The 15,750-nt window shown below is 41.9% G+C and overlaps 1 protein-coding gene across 1 annotated transcript in view; it reads right to left on the bottom strand.

The window, feature by feature from the left end:
- Positions 1–15,750, bottom strand: part of cep112 (centrosomal protein 112) — a 243,439-nt gene that overhangs the window by 56,671 nt on the left and 171,018 nt on the right. The window contains exons 21-23 of the mRNA XM_028819151.2: positions 14,638–14,868; positions 4,108–4,170; positions 3,739–3,888 (exon numbers count right to left, since the gene is read on the bottom strand). Coding sequence (XP_028674984.2) covers positions 3,739–3,888; positions 4,108–4,170; positions 14,638–14,868 — 444 coding nt within the window. The remainder of the gene's footprint in view (positions 1–3,738; positions 3,889–4,107; positions 4,171–14,637; positions 14,869–15,750) is intronic.

Here is a 15,750-nt window from a genome sequence, read left to right as displayed (position 1 = left end):
CACTTGTACAAATTGTTTGCTTCAACTTGCAAGGCTTCATTGACTTAAATTGCTACAGAACATCAGTAGGTTGTAACCCATTAGTTGTTCCCTGAAGAAGGCTCATTTGTAATATTTTGAACTTTCCTTTTTTCTAAACTTTGAATTTAAACCTCTGCCAGTTTACTGCTTACCTTTTCACATCTTTCATTGCATTTCAATTGATTACACTTAAAAAAAACGGAAGTTCCCTAAAACTGTTGACCGGTGGTGTACATAATCTTAGCAGCAGTTGGTTCCTGTGAGACTAATACACTAATGTGACATGCCCAATGACAGTGACTCGCTCTGATAAAGTCAAACAGGTTTAATTTTGTCTTTAGTCATCCTGGTGGGGTCTGTATGCATGAGAGATGACAACCAATGAGAATATCCATCTGCAAGTAGAATGCATAGAATGCAAATACGGAATAAGAAATACAGTGCATCCAGAAAGTATTCACAGCGCATCACTTTTTCCCCATTTTGTTATGTTACAGCCTTATTCCAAAATGGATTAAATTCATTTTTTTACAATGACAATGTGAAAAAAGTTTACTTGAGGTTTTTGCTAATTTATTAAAAATAAAAAAACTGAGAAATCCCATGTACATAAGTATTCACAGCCTTTGCTCAATACTTTGTCGATGCACCTTTGGCAGCAATTACAGGCTCAAGTCTTTTTGAATATGATGCCACAAGCTTGGCACACCTATCCTTGGCCAGTTTCGCCCATTCCTCTTTGCAGCACCTCTCAAGCTCCATCAGGTTGGATGGGAAGCGTCGGTGCACAGCCATTTTAAGATCTCTCCAGAGATGTTCAATCGAATTCAAGTCTGGGCTCTGGCTGGGCCACTCAAGGACATTCACAGAGCTGTCCTGAAGCCACTCCTTTGATATCTTGGCAGTGTGCTTAGGGTTGTTGTCCTGCTGAAAGATGAACCGTCGCCCCAGTCTGAGATCAAGAGCGCTCTGGAGCAGGTTTTCATCCAGGATGTCTCTGTACATTGCTGCAGTCATCTTTCCCTTTATCCTGACTAGTCTCCCAGTCCCTGCTGCTGAAAAACATCCCCACAGCATGATGCTGCCACCACCATGCTTCACTGTAGGGATGGTGCCTGGTTTCCTCCAAACGTGACGCCTGGCATTCACACCAAAGAGTTCAATCTTTGTCTCATCAGACCAGAGAATCTTCTTTCTCATGGTCTGAGAGTCCTTCAGGTGCCTTTTTGCAAACTCCAGGTGGGCTGCCATGTGCCTTTTACTAAGGAGTGGCTTCCATCTGGCCACTCTACCATACAGGCCTGATTGGTGGATTGCTGCAGAGATGGTTGTCCTTCTGGAAGGTTCTCCTCTCTCCACAGAGGACTTCTGGAGCTCTGACAGAGTGACCATCAGGTTCTTGGTCACCTCCCTGACTAAGGTCCTTCTCCCCCGATCGCTCAGTTTAGATGGCTGGCCAGCTCTAGGAAGACTCCTGGTGGTTTCGAACTTCTTCCACTTACGGATGATGGAGGCCACCGTGCTCATTGGGACCTTCAAAGCAGCAGAAATTTTTCTGTAACCTTTCCCAGATTTGGGCCTCAAGACAATCCTGTCTCGGAGGTCTACAGACAATTCCTTTGACTTCATGCTTGGTTTGTGCTGTGACATGAACTGTCAACTGTGGGACCTTATATAGACAGGTGTGTGCCTTTCCAAATCATGTCCAGTCAACTGAATTTACCACAGGTGGACTCCAATTAAGCTGCAGAAACATCTCAAGGATGATCAGGGGAAACAGGATGGACCTGAACTCAATATTGAGCTTCACGGCAAAGGCTGTGAATACTTATGTACATGTGCTTTCTCAATTTTTTTATTTTTAATAAATTTGTAAAAACCTCAAGTAAACTTTTTTCATGTTGTCATTATGGGGTATTGTGTGTAGAATTCTGAGGGAAAAAAATGAATTGAATCCATTTTGGAATAAGGCTGTAACATAACAAAATGTGGAAAAAGTGATGCGCTGTGAATACTTTCCGGATGCACTGTATGGGGGCTTTGGACCTCAGAAACAGAACAGAAGCTTGTTTTTCTGATGTCTTGTGTTTTACTAAAACAAAATGGAAAAAGACTGAGGCAAAAGTTGCTCACCGTACCTGTTAACCCTGCGTACAACACCAATTCCGTCAGGCAGCAAGGCGGCTTTGGATCTCACAGACAGAAGAGAGGCTTGTCTGTCTGATGTCTCGTGACAAAATGGAAAAAGGGACAAGATTGCCGCTGAGCTTGACGCAGCTGTTGACCCTTTGTACAGCGTCGGATCTGTCAGGCGGTGTGTTACTGGCAGACACAAAAAGGGGGGAGCACGACTGCGCTGGGAGATCGGTAATATGGACATGAGCAGTGATTTTCAACTATTTAGATGAACATGGGCCAGCAATGAGATCAGCGACTGCGGTTGGCAAATCTGACATACCCCACGACTACAGGTCATGTAATGTGACATCGGCTTCGCTTTGGGCATGACAGCACTTGGAAAGCTGACGAGTGAAAGCTGTAAATGACTCCTCAATGGAAGGCAACACAAAACTGATGTTTCAAAGGCCCAAGCACTGTCTGGAGGATTCATTTTGTATATCGCTTAGTTCACGCACAGCCAACCTCAACACGAGCTCGTTCCTAAACTTTAGTAGATCAAAGTCAAGGACATGGCCACGTCTCAATTGAAATATGAAAAGATAATGTCTGATGAAGAGAATTCAAACTGGTGGTAATGGGCAAAAATGTATGTGTCCTTCCAAATCATGGATATCAACCAAATTATTTCATAAGCTTAGTTTATGGAGAACAATGAAGCATGACGCCATTCGCAGGCAGCTATCTGAACAAGCTAAAGGGCCTCCCCACTTTCTTCTCAGCCTTAACGCTGACCAGTGCCGGGAGTGAGTGGGAGCTGTACTTGCTTCTCTCTACATCTTTGGCCTTACTTGTTTTGCATTTCAATTCCAAAGGCCATATAGAATACAATCACCAGACTTATGACGGCCTGGCTGCCTCATTCCATCCTAAAAGTCGACTGAACAACAGAGTATTAAAAAAAAAGAAAAAAAAAAAAAAAAAAAAACCTGAAACAAAGGCCAGCCTCAGCTCCTTCTGCCTGTGGAACGAGAGGAATCTGTGCCTTTGATGGCTACCCTGCAGCTTTGAAGCTCACAGCTAGCAAACAGCTTCAGGGCCTAACGGGGCCACTCACATTCAAACACAAAACAGCATTCTTCCCCGCACCTAAATATCTGCTCTGTTCTGTGCACACACTGACAAATGGCTATTAACTCCTTCAGTTCATGACATGGGGGAAAAGAAAGGAATGCCTTCAGGTGCCCAGGGCAGCCATGCCCACCTGCAGCTCATGGCTGATGTGTGATACTTGGCTATCATGTGTCACACAGAACAGCTGCCTGACCTCTTTATCCTCATCACAAACTCAGAGGGCAAGAGGCTGCTGAACACATGCCGATGGGCAGCCTGGCATCATCTATCAAGTCTGCCCATGTCCTCAACAGTGGAATGACAAGAGAGATGACCCATAAAAGATATCGACCTGTATGGAAATAAGACGAAGTCCCGAGCAAACAGATTAAAATGTCACGCATCAAGGAGCCACGACCAGCTTAGGGCACTACCCATATATAAAAGAGCACTGCGAGGGTGGGTATGGGCTGCACAGTTACCTACCTTACTTTTCTTCTCATGCTCTCTTTGTAACTGCTTCTTCTCAGCATCAAACTGTTTTCTGACTTCATGAAACCGCTGCTCGGCAGACATCTGCTGACGAGACAGGTCCTCGAGGGCACTGGCCAGTGCTGTTTGGAGCTCAGCAATAGTCTGCAGAAAGACAAGACGTACAAATATAGAGAGATTGTTTTCTATTTACTGCTACTTTGTTTCTTCATCCTGCTGGTCTTCTATAAGCATCACTATAGTTCTACTGAAGGTGTTGGCACACACAGCTCCCAGTAATGAGCGGAGCCACTGACAGATGACATTAAGTTAGACGGGATTACAGCGAAAGTGGAATTTCATGCAGCTGAAAATGGTGCTTACTTCTGATGACCTCACCAACTTCTGGCCACTCTCTCTCTCGATTTCTTTTATCCTGTTGTTGGCCTGTAGAGGGCAAAACAAGAAATATTAGCCAGCAGACATTACTGGTAATCCTATACAAGTACATATGACCCACCAAACAGAGTGCAAAGCTAAACTCTGGACAAAAACCCGCTATCTAGATGAGGACAAGTGCAACTGGACAATAAGGAAATTGCTAAATCTACGGACTGTTAGAAGCAGACTCCTCCGGAAGAGTTAATAGCAAGTTAAGTGTCATGGGTAAAAAGGTAAAAGATCAAAAACAGTCAGCAATTACTGCAAACAATCGAACACTTCCTACACATCTAAAGGGAGTCAGATTTACAAAGCTTTTGTATGCACATAGAGGGGCCCAAAACATGCGAACACAACTTTCCACACAGAAGTTGGGATTAATATAAGAAAACCTGACAGGAGAACTTACCATATATACTCACGTTTAAGTTCTCCCGCGGAGAAGTTGGGACATGATTTTATCGTATAATTTCTGGTATTATATAATGACGGTCATATAAGTCGAATGTGGAAAACTCGCACTATTGGTCCAAGAGATTATGATATGCTAACACCCACCTGAGAGAGTAACCATGGAGCACACGGCCTTTTTCTTCTATGAGGGTGTGGGAATGCGCTGTATCAGCGTGCGCTCTTCACCCCTCTCTCTCTTTCTATCATACCTACGTGACCACATGGTAACAGCCAAACTATTCCGAAGCAACATTTGCACGGTTTTGTGTTTTTTGTATCTCACACCCTCATACACCTTTATCGTAAGAGCATCCCTCATCTACAATGGAGCGTTTAATCAGAAGAAAATCTGAAGCTGGTTTAAATTACAAGTCGTTGAAGTGGCGAAAGAAACTGGTAACTACGCTGCTGCAACAAAATTCGATGCGTCTGAGAAACTGATGTGAGATTGGAGGAGGCAAGAAGATCTAAAAAAAAAAAAAAAAAATGTAAGGGTCGCATTTTTGAATGGCCGTATAAGTTGGGGTCTGATTTTATGATCAATTTTTTGGGTTTTAAGACCTGACTTATATGTGAGTATATACAGTATGTATATTTACGGCAACACTGATCCATCCTTGCGCACCATTTTAGAAAAACTGGGAAATAACACCACCCTTGATCAAGTAGAAAAATGCAGCCAAATCAGCGACGTGACGACTCAGGAGTATAATAATTCATATCACCAAGAAGTTATTATAATGTGCGCTGCCGTGACAAGCTTTAAACCTCAAAGAGTGATGAACATGACGCACAGGCTGTACTTTAGTTCACTTTTAAGAGGGCCAATGCTGCATATTTGCACTGAACAATCTACTTTGGTTTTTTTTTTTTTTTGTCAGTTTTAAATCAGCTACCTGTTGTCACTTTTCAGGATCAGAAACCACAGTGCAATAAAAAAAAAAAAAGATGTGATTCACTCCCTGCGGACAAAAAGCTCTAAGTCTCATGCCCTACAGCCTGTTCATAGCTTAATGGCTTGACTTGATTAACGCTATATGAAGAGTATGCAAATGGTCATATACGAAGATAAACTTTTAGGGTCTTTTTGACGTCCATGATGATGGCTGAATTATGAACCAATTTAGGCGTCACAGAGACACTCTTTTTGAACTATACGCTGAGTAGGCCCTGGAGTTAGAAATTGGGCCACACTTGTGCGTATGCAGGTTTTAAGAAAGGTTGGCTTTCTGGCAACAGGCACCTATTTGAAGGATCTGGCCGATAAGTTAGGAATATCTCAGCCAAGCTTCAGCTCCTTCCTCCCTGTTGTGCTGGAAGCTGACAAGGCGCTACATGCAGTTTCCTTACATTGTGGGTATACAGGTCAGCATAAAAACTCAACTTGCACCAGTGGCTGGTTTATCTAACGTAATATTACGCATCGCAATAAGGGTGCCTAGTGAGAATGAAGCTGCTTTTGTTAACCCTAAGCAGTTTTGTTCTATTAATGTATAAGTCATCTGCGATGCCAAGATGAAATTGACGAACAATCAGGACTGTTGTGGCATAAAGCTACATACAAAGGACAGGTCAAAATCAGAGAGAGCGTAGATGCGCTTTTTCCTCTTCACGTTGCACACACACACTCTGCCGGTGAGGCAGGATGCTCTTCACTGCCTGAGACCGGACCTTTTGTTTATTTTAGGCATGGTGCGGCTCACCACATTCACAGCAGCAGTAACATGTTGCCATTAAATCTATTTGCGTTTGTTGGTGACACCCACGCTTTGGCATTGTTCTTTGTGTGCCTCTGATTTAGAGATGAGAACTTCTTGATGTGTCAGGTGAGAAGCTGATCTACCAGCCAATGAAGGTCTGCAGCATCATGATTGCATATGTATGAGGTTGATCTGCATGCCCCATATATGGTTAAATATACTGCATCTGCGTAAACCATATATGGTTATTTCAGGGTGCATTCACGTATGCACATTTACAAGAGGATTGTGATCTATAAAGGCAAATTGCGTACAAAAGGTGTGCACTCAAGGTTTTGTAAATTTGATTTTTTGTACAGTATGCATTTTCTAGTTTTTTGGCTTAATTTCACTCTCAAATGAGACCCCTAAAGAGTGGTCCCAGTGACATGAGCCAATAGCTTGAATTGAGACTTGAAATGGATTTACTTCTGTCTCGTTGGAATCATCAAAGCCTCATTAGTGTGGTTGGTACAGTCTCCGTGGTGCCACACGTCATTGTAGTGCGCCCCACTACCGAGTTAAAGGACTGAATTTGATCTGCCACACGTTAGATATCTGTGTCAAATCCTAGTCCAGGTTATTCCAGTCTTAGTTGGGCCCTTATAAATAGAGAGACACATAGCACTTCATTACAAAGTAACAGTGGTTTTACTTGGTGTCTAACAGGAGGTCATTTTAAGTATACTGCGCAGGACATCAGTACCATTAAGTCCAATTTCAGTAAGGTGCTTTTACTGGGACTCTAAAACTCAGTTATTTTAGTCCTACTATGTGGGACTACAGAACAAAATTACTTTGTTCTTAGTGTTGCCAACAGTAAGTAACAGTGGTTTTATGGATTATTAAATCCAAGTCAATTTTAAGTACAGCATTCTATGAGGGACTCGGTCGCCAAGTCATTCCAATCTAAGTGGCATTCCAGGATCAACAGACAGGGCTTATAATGGATCTCCCAAACAAAGCAAAGTTATTCATACTTTATGGGACCCTGTATTATGCCTTTCCAATCTTAGGGGGCATAATTAATAGATGACAGTCATTTATTAGATCTCTAATGTCACGTCTTTACAACTCACGCTTTAATTAATATTGTTTTTATCAGTATGCTGCTGCTGGAGTATGTGAATTTCCCCTTGGGGATTGACTGACTGATTGACTAAGTGAGTAAGTATCTATCTATCTATCTATCTATCTGTAAAAAAACTGTACCAAAGAAAATAAGAGATACCTCCCTCTGTTTGTTCAGCAGACATCATCATCTAGAGATTGTTAAAGAGTAACGTTTGATGTTTTTGAGAGAGAGATCAGAGCTACATGTGCTTTAGAGGGTACCTGCTCATTGGCAGAGATGTGCTCTTCTGCCTACACGGGGGACGCTCTCCCGTCAGAGCAGAACACAATCAGATGCAGTGGTAACGTTTGACGTGGGAGCGTACCTACCTTCCATTTGGCCAAAGATACCCTGCCAACTTTTTACATTTTTGGCAAAGAGATCACAGCTACATTCTAGGCCCGACAGCAAAACCAAAAATATTGCATATCAAGAGGCCCTCGGATACGAACACTATCAATATAAATGCTCAATACAAATTATTACATTCTTTTTAATTGATTTTTTTAAAGTTTGTCCTGTTTCACTACTGTGTGGGCGGAGCCGCGGGGGACAGCTACTGTAGTATAAATATAAAAGCCTGATGCAAATTAGGTATAACACATAAATTAAATCCTAGAATTTCTATCACGCTAATAAACAACTAAGTGCAAGGTGCTTGAAAATTACCCTTATAGTACTGAACCATTTTAAAAATAGTTTTTAGGAACTTTTCCTGCACTTTCACATAATACTTTGCAACCCTAACACATTTGGGCCAATTAAGCAATGCCTGTTCACCTAACCTGCATGTCTTTTGACTTTGGGAGACAATCAAAGCACTGGGGATACCCACATGTACATGCAGGGAGGTCACAGGACATGAACCCCGGTCTCCATGTTCTAAGGCGGCACCATGCTGCCCCCCTGTTAAGTTCTAGAGCATAACTGTTATTTACCACATACACCAACCAAGCTCTACAATGTGATGCTTTTTCATTACAGTAATCCCTTGCTATATTGCGATTCGATTTTCGCGGCTTCACTCTATTGCGGATTTTATATGTAAGCATATCTAAATATATAACGCGGATTTTTCGCTGCTTCGCGGGTTTCTGCGGACAATGGGTCTTTTTACTTCTGGTACATGCTTCCTTAGTTGGTCTGCCCAGTTGATTTCATACAAGGGACGCTATTGGCGGATGACTGAGAAGCTACCTAATCAGAGCACACAGTTAAAGTTCCTGTGTGCTGATTGGCTCAGCGACGGAGTGCTGCATTAACCAGGAAGTTTCATCTCACTCATTCAGCATTAACGTGCTCCTGCTACTGCTTCAGGGGCCGTGTCCAAGCGCCAACAGAAGATGCAAATGATTGCAGAAAAGGTAAAAGTTTTGGATATGTTGAAGGAAGAGAACAGCTACACCGCTGCAGGACACCATTACGGCATGAGTCCACGATTCTTTTTATTTAAAAAGGAGGAAAAGCATATAAGATCTACAGCCGCAGTGTCCTTTAACCAGGGCGCAAGTGGACGTGGATAAGGCGGTAGTCTGGATGGAATCTGCTTTAGGGATTTGGATTGAAGAGTGATGGAAGAAGAACAACGGTGGTGCTACACAGTCACCTGAAGAGGCTCCTTTAGAAGAGCTGTAACGCTCTCCTTTGTTGTGCAGTAAAATTAAACTCATCGTTATCAGACAAGTCGTCGTGTCATTGTTGGTGAGTAACCATAATTAATTATCTACGTACAGTACTTATTACATGTACATAGTTTAGTGTCACTGTACACACATTTTACTGTATACAATTTTTCTTGCATTGTACGTATTTATTGCTGGTGGCCTGTCTGTCGTAATGGCTGTAACATATGTGATATCGGAGACGCTCGATATCTTTAAAATAATATTTAGGTTTTACTGTATATAAACTTTGTTTACATACATAATTTCAACGAATCTTACCTAATATCTAAGAGAATACAAAGGGTTTATGCTGTATAATTGTGCGGGAAATGTTTATAATAGTGTGGGAGAGTTTATAAGGGCTTAAAATATATAAAAAGAACCATATGAACATATGATTTCTACTTCACGGATTTTCACCTTTCGCGGGGGGTTCTGGAACGCAACCCCCGCGATGGAGGAGGGATTACTATATCAGGTTTTTCAGAGATTTAGAGTGTAGAAGTCTGGCATGGTTCAAGTTGAAACAATTTCTACGCAAAAATGGCATACATGCATCAAATCTTCCACATGAAGTCTACAATCCTAAAATTGAACGATATCTATAAATTAAAAAAATATATTCTGCCCACACTGACACTTTACAATGGAGGTAATGGAGCACAAAGCACCACCGGAAAATGAAAGGCTAAAAACGTAGCGAGTACGCCCTCTTTGAGTTTCGATAAAACATGCCTTCTGAGTTTCCGACGCAAGTTAGTGACAACAAAAGGGATCTGGACGTAACCATTTTATCACATATTCTATTGTTCTCGTGGCAAGGATAAGTTTTCTATTCACTTGTGCGAGTTCTCACATGAATACGGGAACAAATCAAAACCAAACCAACCACATGGCACGAAAGGTTTACTGTGATTTGAGTTTCGAGAGGAATCCAGGCCCTGGGAGTGTGAAAGGTTCTTGCAACAAAAGAAAAACATTGAGGTAGTGCACACAGAAGAATCTCAAAATACTGTTCAAAAATTACACATACATTGTAAAACAGCTTATGCATGTCATCTCAAGTTGTGGATCAATACTGTCATGGTTTGGAAACTGGACATATTCTGTATACTTTATGCTTTTATTTTCCAATGGAGCTTCATGCCCCATTGCCTCCATTTTAAAGCACCAGTGCGGACAAGACATTTTTAAAAATTTACAGAAAACATTTAAATTTAGAACACAGTTTTGTGTGGCCATTGCATATATGCCATGTTTCAGAAGAAATAACTGATTTGAAAAATACCAAACTTATGCTTTAATGAAAAATATCAAACTCATTCTTTAATTATCTGCCAAGATACAGTACAATAGTTATTTTCCATAGTGATGTACTGAAGCATAGACTATTGTACAACTTGGCTGAAACCTTGAAATAGTTCTGTTTAGGCCAAATGCCGCAGTTCCACTCAGACAAACAAAATAACCGTTACATGCAATTTTAAAGCTGAGGTCCAGAGTACAGTACAATCCGTGCCATAAACTTTTACTACATCCTGGAATGCAGTACTCATTGCGTCACCGAGACATATTGCTCTCCTGAGAGTAGATTGCATTGCATTAAATAGCCCTGCTCATTTCTACAGCCTATTATTCACCAAGCCATGACAGGCTATTAAGTTCAAGATTGCAGTTCTCATTTAGTCTCTATGCCCTCCCAGGTTCTGCTAGTGTTTATTAAATCATACTGTAATATTAGTATAATATAATTCCCAACCTCCGGGTCTCTCCTGGAAATTAACCTTAAAAAGCAGGTTGGTCCAAAGAGAGTGCCAACGAAACTGTAATCGTTTATCACAGGATCAACATCGCCTTAGATATGGGATATACAGTGTATTGATATCTGTATATTGTGATATGAAAAAGAAAACAGACTCTCTTTCAATGCTATGGTTTTACATATCTGCACATCACTAACAATCAGGTTGCCACCAAATCCTAAACGTGTATAAATCTAACCTTAGGTGAGAAATAACGCACAACAGAATCTACTTTGTTATTTATGTAACTAATAAAATGAGCCAACAACCAAAAGCCAAGTGTAAGAAATTAAGTAGCGTATAGAACCTCCGCTAGCAATACTAAGTCCAAGTAATGGTTTTCTGTATGAATTTATTACTTCCTTACATCGTACTGGAGAATATAACAACACTGCTTCAGTTCGTTCATATTTGACAACATTTTATGTTTTACAATTTTCAAACATCCATACATGTAAACAATTCACTGCATTATGTAAATGTGACAATAATCCAACTTAATAAAAAGATAAGTATCTGTCCAGGCAGCACAGTGGCGCAGTGGGTAGCGCTGCTGCCTCGCAGTTGAGAGACCTGGGGACCTGGGTTCGCTTCCCGGGTCCTCCCTGCGTGGAGTTTGCATGTTCTCCCCGTGTCTGCGTGGGTTTCCTCCGGGCGCTCCGGTGTCCTCCCACAGTCCAAAGACATGCAGGTTAGGTGGATTGGCGATTCTAAATTGGCCCTAGTGTGTGCTTGGTGTGTGGGTGTGTTTGTGTGTGTCCTGCGGTGGGCTGGCACCCTGCCCGGGATTGGTTCCTGCCTTGTGCCCTGTGTTGGCTGGGATTGGCTCCAGCAGACCCCTGTGACCCTGTGTTCGGATTCAGCGGGTTGGAAAATGGATGGATGAATATCTGTCCATGTGTCCAATAGATGGTGCATCATAAACATTAACACTACTTTGATAAATCCAATCCAAACGTTTCGTTTCCCTTACACATATATCCCAGAAGCATTTCATAGAACTACACCAACTGAGGAGCAATGCTGAGTACGGCCACACTTGCTCATAGAAGTTACAGTCATTGTTAAACATAACTTGGAGAACATGGAGAAAATATACAGAGGTAGTGAGAATTGTCAAAAGTGTCCTGGCCAGGATTGTTATAAAGGAATCTGGATCTTTGAGGCAGCTACGCCAGGCCACATTTAATCTATGGGCACAGGGCAGACTAGTCCATCTCGTGGTGCACACACACATACGCACGCGCACACTGAGCCACAAACTCACTCATACTGCGGCCAATTTAGAATCGGCAGTCACTCTAACTTGTATGACTCCCAAGTCCTTCATATACAGAGTACTTTCAAGTTTCTGATCTCCCATAGTGTATTCCTACATGCAATACACTTACATTTATCCACAAGTCTGCCCAGGTCCATCTGTAATGAGTTAGCTGATCCTAGATGATCTCTCATTCTAGCTACTTATACAAGCATCTGCAAACCTGACCAGCTTTTATTTGCATTCTTATCAATATCTCTTATGGACATACCAGTTGTAAATAGAGTCCGGAGTTTTCCACAAGGTTTCAGATAATGGGAGCATGGACCCGGGAGTAAGGAGTATATTGGATAAGTGGACTTGCATACTCTATGGATTACAATGAAGTTCTTTATTTCAACGAGAGTGAAGATGTGTTGCATGTTTGATGGACATGCAAGAAAGAATTTTGCTGTACTCTGTAAATGTCACAATATTAATACTGCAACAAAAAAGAAACTTAGGGGGAGGAAAGGGAAGACACATACTCAAGACACAAAACGTGGCAAAAAGTCCAATTTTAAGGCTGATTGGTTGGGTTTAGCTTTTAGTCACATAATCTCTTCTGCCCCTAGCTTGATGCTGGCAGAGTTGCCCAGCTGGGGGCTAGGAACATGCCCGCTGTAATCATGCAAGTTGCCAAGGGACGGATGCTACTCTCTGGAGCTTGTTTAGGCTTTAGCTGAGACACTGCAGTAGCTCTGCAGATTGCTTCCTCTGAATTTGATCGTCTACAAGTTAAAGAGCCCTCCTCTACGTGAGCCGATTGTGAACAGGCTTTGATCATCACTCCAAATTTCCAGCTCTACATAATCCATGACAAAAACTAATGTGATTTACACTATCTTCAAATGACAAAATAGCGGGCGGCTGACAGAAATTAATAAGTCAATACAAGAAGAAAGGCTCCTGGCAGAAGAACACACAAATCAGACGAAGGAGGCGAATGAGACCTTCAAACCGACAGGCGCACTCCTACTCAGTCCTTACCTGTGAGCCACTCAAAGGCATCCAAAAGTGGTAAGAGGCTGTCTGAGTCATCTGTGAATGGCCATTAAGGAATGATGGTTGTCCAAAATATGGACAAGGGTTAAAATTACATTCTAGTCTTTGAAGCTGCTAATAACTGGAAAAGAGCCATGTGGCCAGTCTAATCCTTTACTTTAAAGCAACGCCGAGACCTTTCAGGAATGGTTATTTTGTCAACAGCACTGGAGCCGGTGTTAACACAAGTCAGTATGTATTTGATCACACAGTTTAAATGACATACTATAGAGGTGATGAGAACTAAAGCGCAGAAGATGTATGAGTGTGGGCCTCTGGCAGAAACCAGGCACTTTGCTGATCTGTGAAAACGTGGAACGGTTTCAATATATTATGGTTTAGTAATCCAGAAAATGTTTCCCAAACAAGGGAGATGATTAACTTCTCCTGAGTGGAGACATCATTCAGGTGCTGTTGTGGTGGATAGAGCCTGGTAGTCCAAGCAAAAACAGATGTGGGATCACAGATAGCCCAGCGTAAGTCAATAAGAGCAAGCTGAGGAATAACTACCCACTTTAAGTAAAGCAGAATAGAGTTGGACAAAGATAAGTCAAACTGAGCAGGGACTGGAATAAACGAAACAAGATCAGAATTACGCCAGGTGCCAAGTGAAGCAGAACAAAATTAGTTTTGAGAAAGTCAAACTAAATGAGACGCAGGATAAGAGTCAGGCCAGGGCAAGACAAACTGAGCATGGAATTGAATTAACCCAAAATGATCACAGTCAGAGCAGGGTAAGTGAAGCAGAACAGAGTCAGGTTTAGGAAGTCAAATGGAGCATGGATAGAGGATAAGAGTCAGGTCAAGGGCAAGAAAAATCACAGGGAAGTCAGGACAGGGTAAATCAAACTGAGCAGGACCTGGAACTAACCAGACTAGACGAGCAGGTCAAGTGAAGCAGACCGGGGATGGACTGTGCTAAGTGAAACCAAACAGGGGCAGAGATGAAACAAACCGACTCAGTCAGGCAAAGAGACATGAAGAAGAGTAAGGACTGGGATTTACCAAACGGGATAAAAGTCAAGCCAAGGTAAGAAGAAGAATGGAACATAGGCCGTTTGTCTGAAAATGGGATCAGGGAGAGGCCAAAGCAATTGAAGCAGAACAGCACAAGGGCAGCATAAGTCAAGCAGAACAGAACAGCTGTCACTGCCCTGCATGATGCAGCCGCTGACAAACACCTGGTCAGAAACGTCTGCCACCCCTCTTATCAGTACGGGCAATTTATGTGACCTACATGCTTGACCCAGGAAGTAACTCTTCCACCTCTTCCCCGTCAGTCAGTGTCATGCAGTGCTCCTAATTAATCTGACCATTAACCGCTAGTTAGGCTAGGCATTAATAGAATTCTTCTTACCTCATCAAGCGTACGCTCAATTTCCAAGGCATGGGTTTGTTGCAAGTCCAACCTGGTGCGTTCTAACTCTGAGCGCAACTTCATAATGGTAGCTTCATGCTCCTGGGCTATTTTTTGCCTTTCTTCCTCATGTTGTCGGCTTAATTCGCGTAGCTGTTGCTTGCGTTTTGACTTTTCTTGAATCAGCTCCTCCCGAAGCTGGTGAACTTGGCCTTCCAGCTCAGCAATGGTCTGTGGGAGAACAAACAACACTGACTCTAAAGATGTAGCCACATAAAAGTTACATTTTTTTAAACCGGAAAAAACTGTGCTCCTCACAGGGATGCTGGTAGATTGGAATTGGTACAAAGAGTGGGCAGAGAACCAATATGTGTAATCAACGGGGAAACATTTGTCCATACTGAGAATAACAAGCTCAACAAAACAAATAGCATTATATCAGGCCTACTTGAAGATAAGAGCCCTTATAGTGTGGAATAAAAGGACTTCACATTTACAAAATCACCACTGTTAAACGAACACTCATGATTACTGTACTGCTGACCATGAAGTACTGGTGAGAACTCAGTATGACTTTTTTTTTTTTTTTTGGCTCATGCAACATTTAGCTGTTCTTCTCTGCTATCTATCATACTGTACAGTACCTTTTACACACACACTCTCTCTATCTCCTTCTTTCCATTGTATGGAATTTATAATAATTTTCTTTTGTACTGTTGTTAGTTTTACTAGCCTAGCTACAGTGATCAATGCTATTATTAGTATTAATACAGTGATAATACCAGAATTATTATTTAATAATATTATTATCATTAATAATAATGTAAATATAATTTACAATATTAACACACTGAAGTTTTGCTGTCTGTTGACTGTTTTATTAGACATTTTCACAACAACCAATAAGATCTACTTCTAATAAGTGTTTACGACCACTGCTATTATGCAAACTCTGTTTTCAGAAAGCAATGTCACCTGGCATATCAGAGGACTGGAATTGTGAAGAGTCTGGTCTTTGTCTCAGCCAGGGAGTCAAGATTGAAGGGGATCTTAGTCTTGTTTGGGAACGGAATATTTGGAGGGGGGGGTGGTTAGGTGAATGATGAAAGAAAG

The sequence above is a fragment of the Erpetoichthys calabaricus genome, chromosome 14, assembly GCF_900747795.2.
Source record: "Erpetoichthys calabaricus chromosome 14, fErpCal1.3, whole genome shotgun sequence".
In the NCBI taxonomy this organism is placed as follows: Eukaryota; Metazoa; Chordata; class Cladistia; order Polypteriformes; family Polypteridae; genus Erpetoichthys; species Erpetoichthys calabaricus.
Note: the sequence above shows the minus strand (reverse complement) of the source record. Positions and strands in the feature narration are given on the sequence as shown.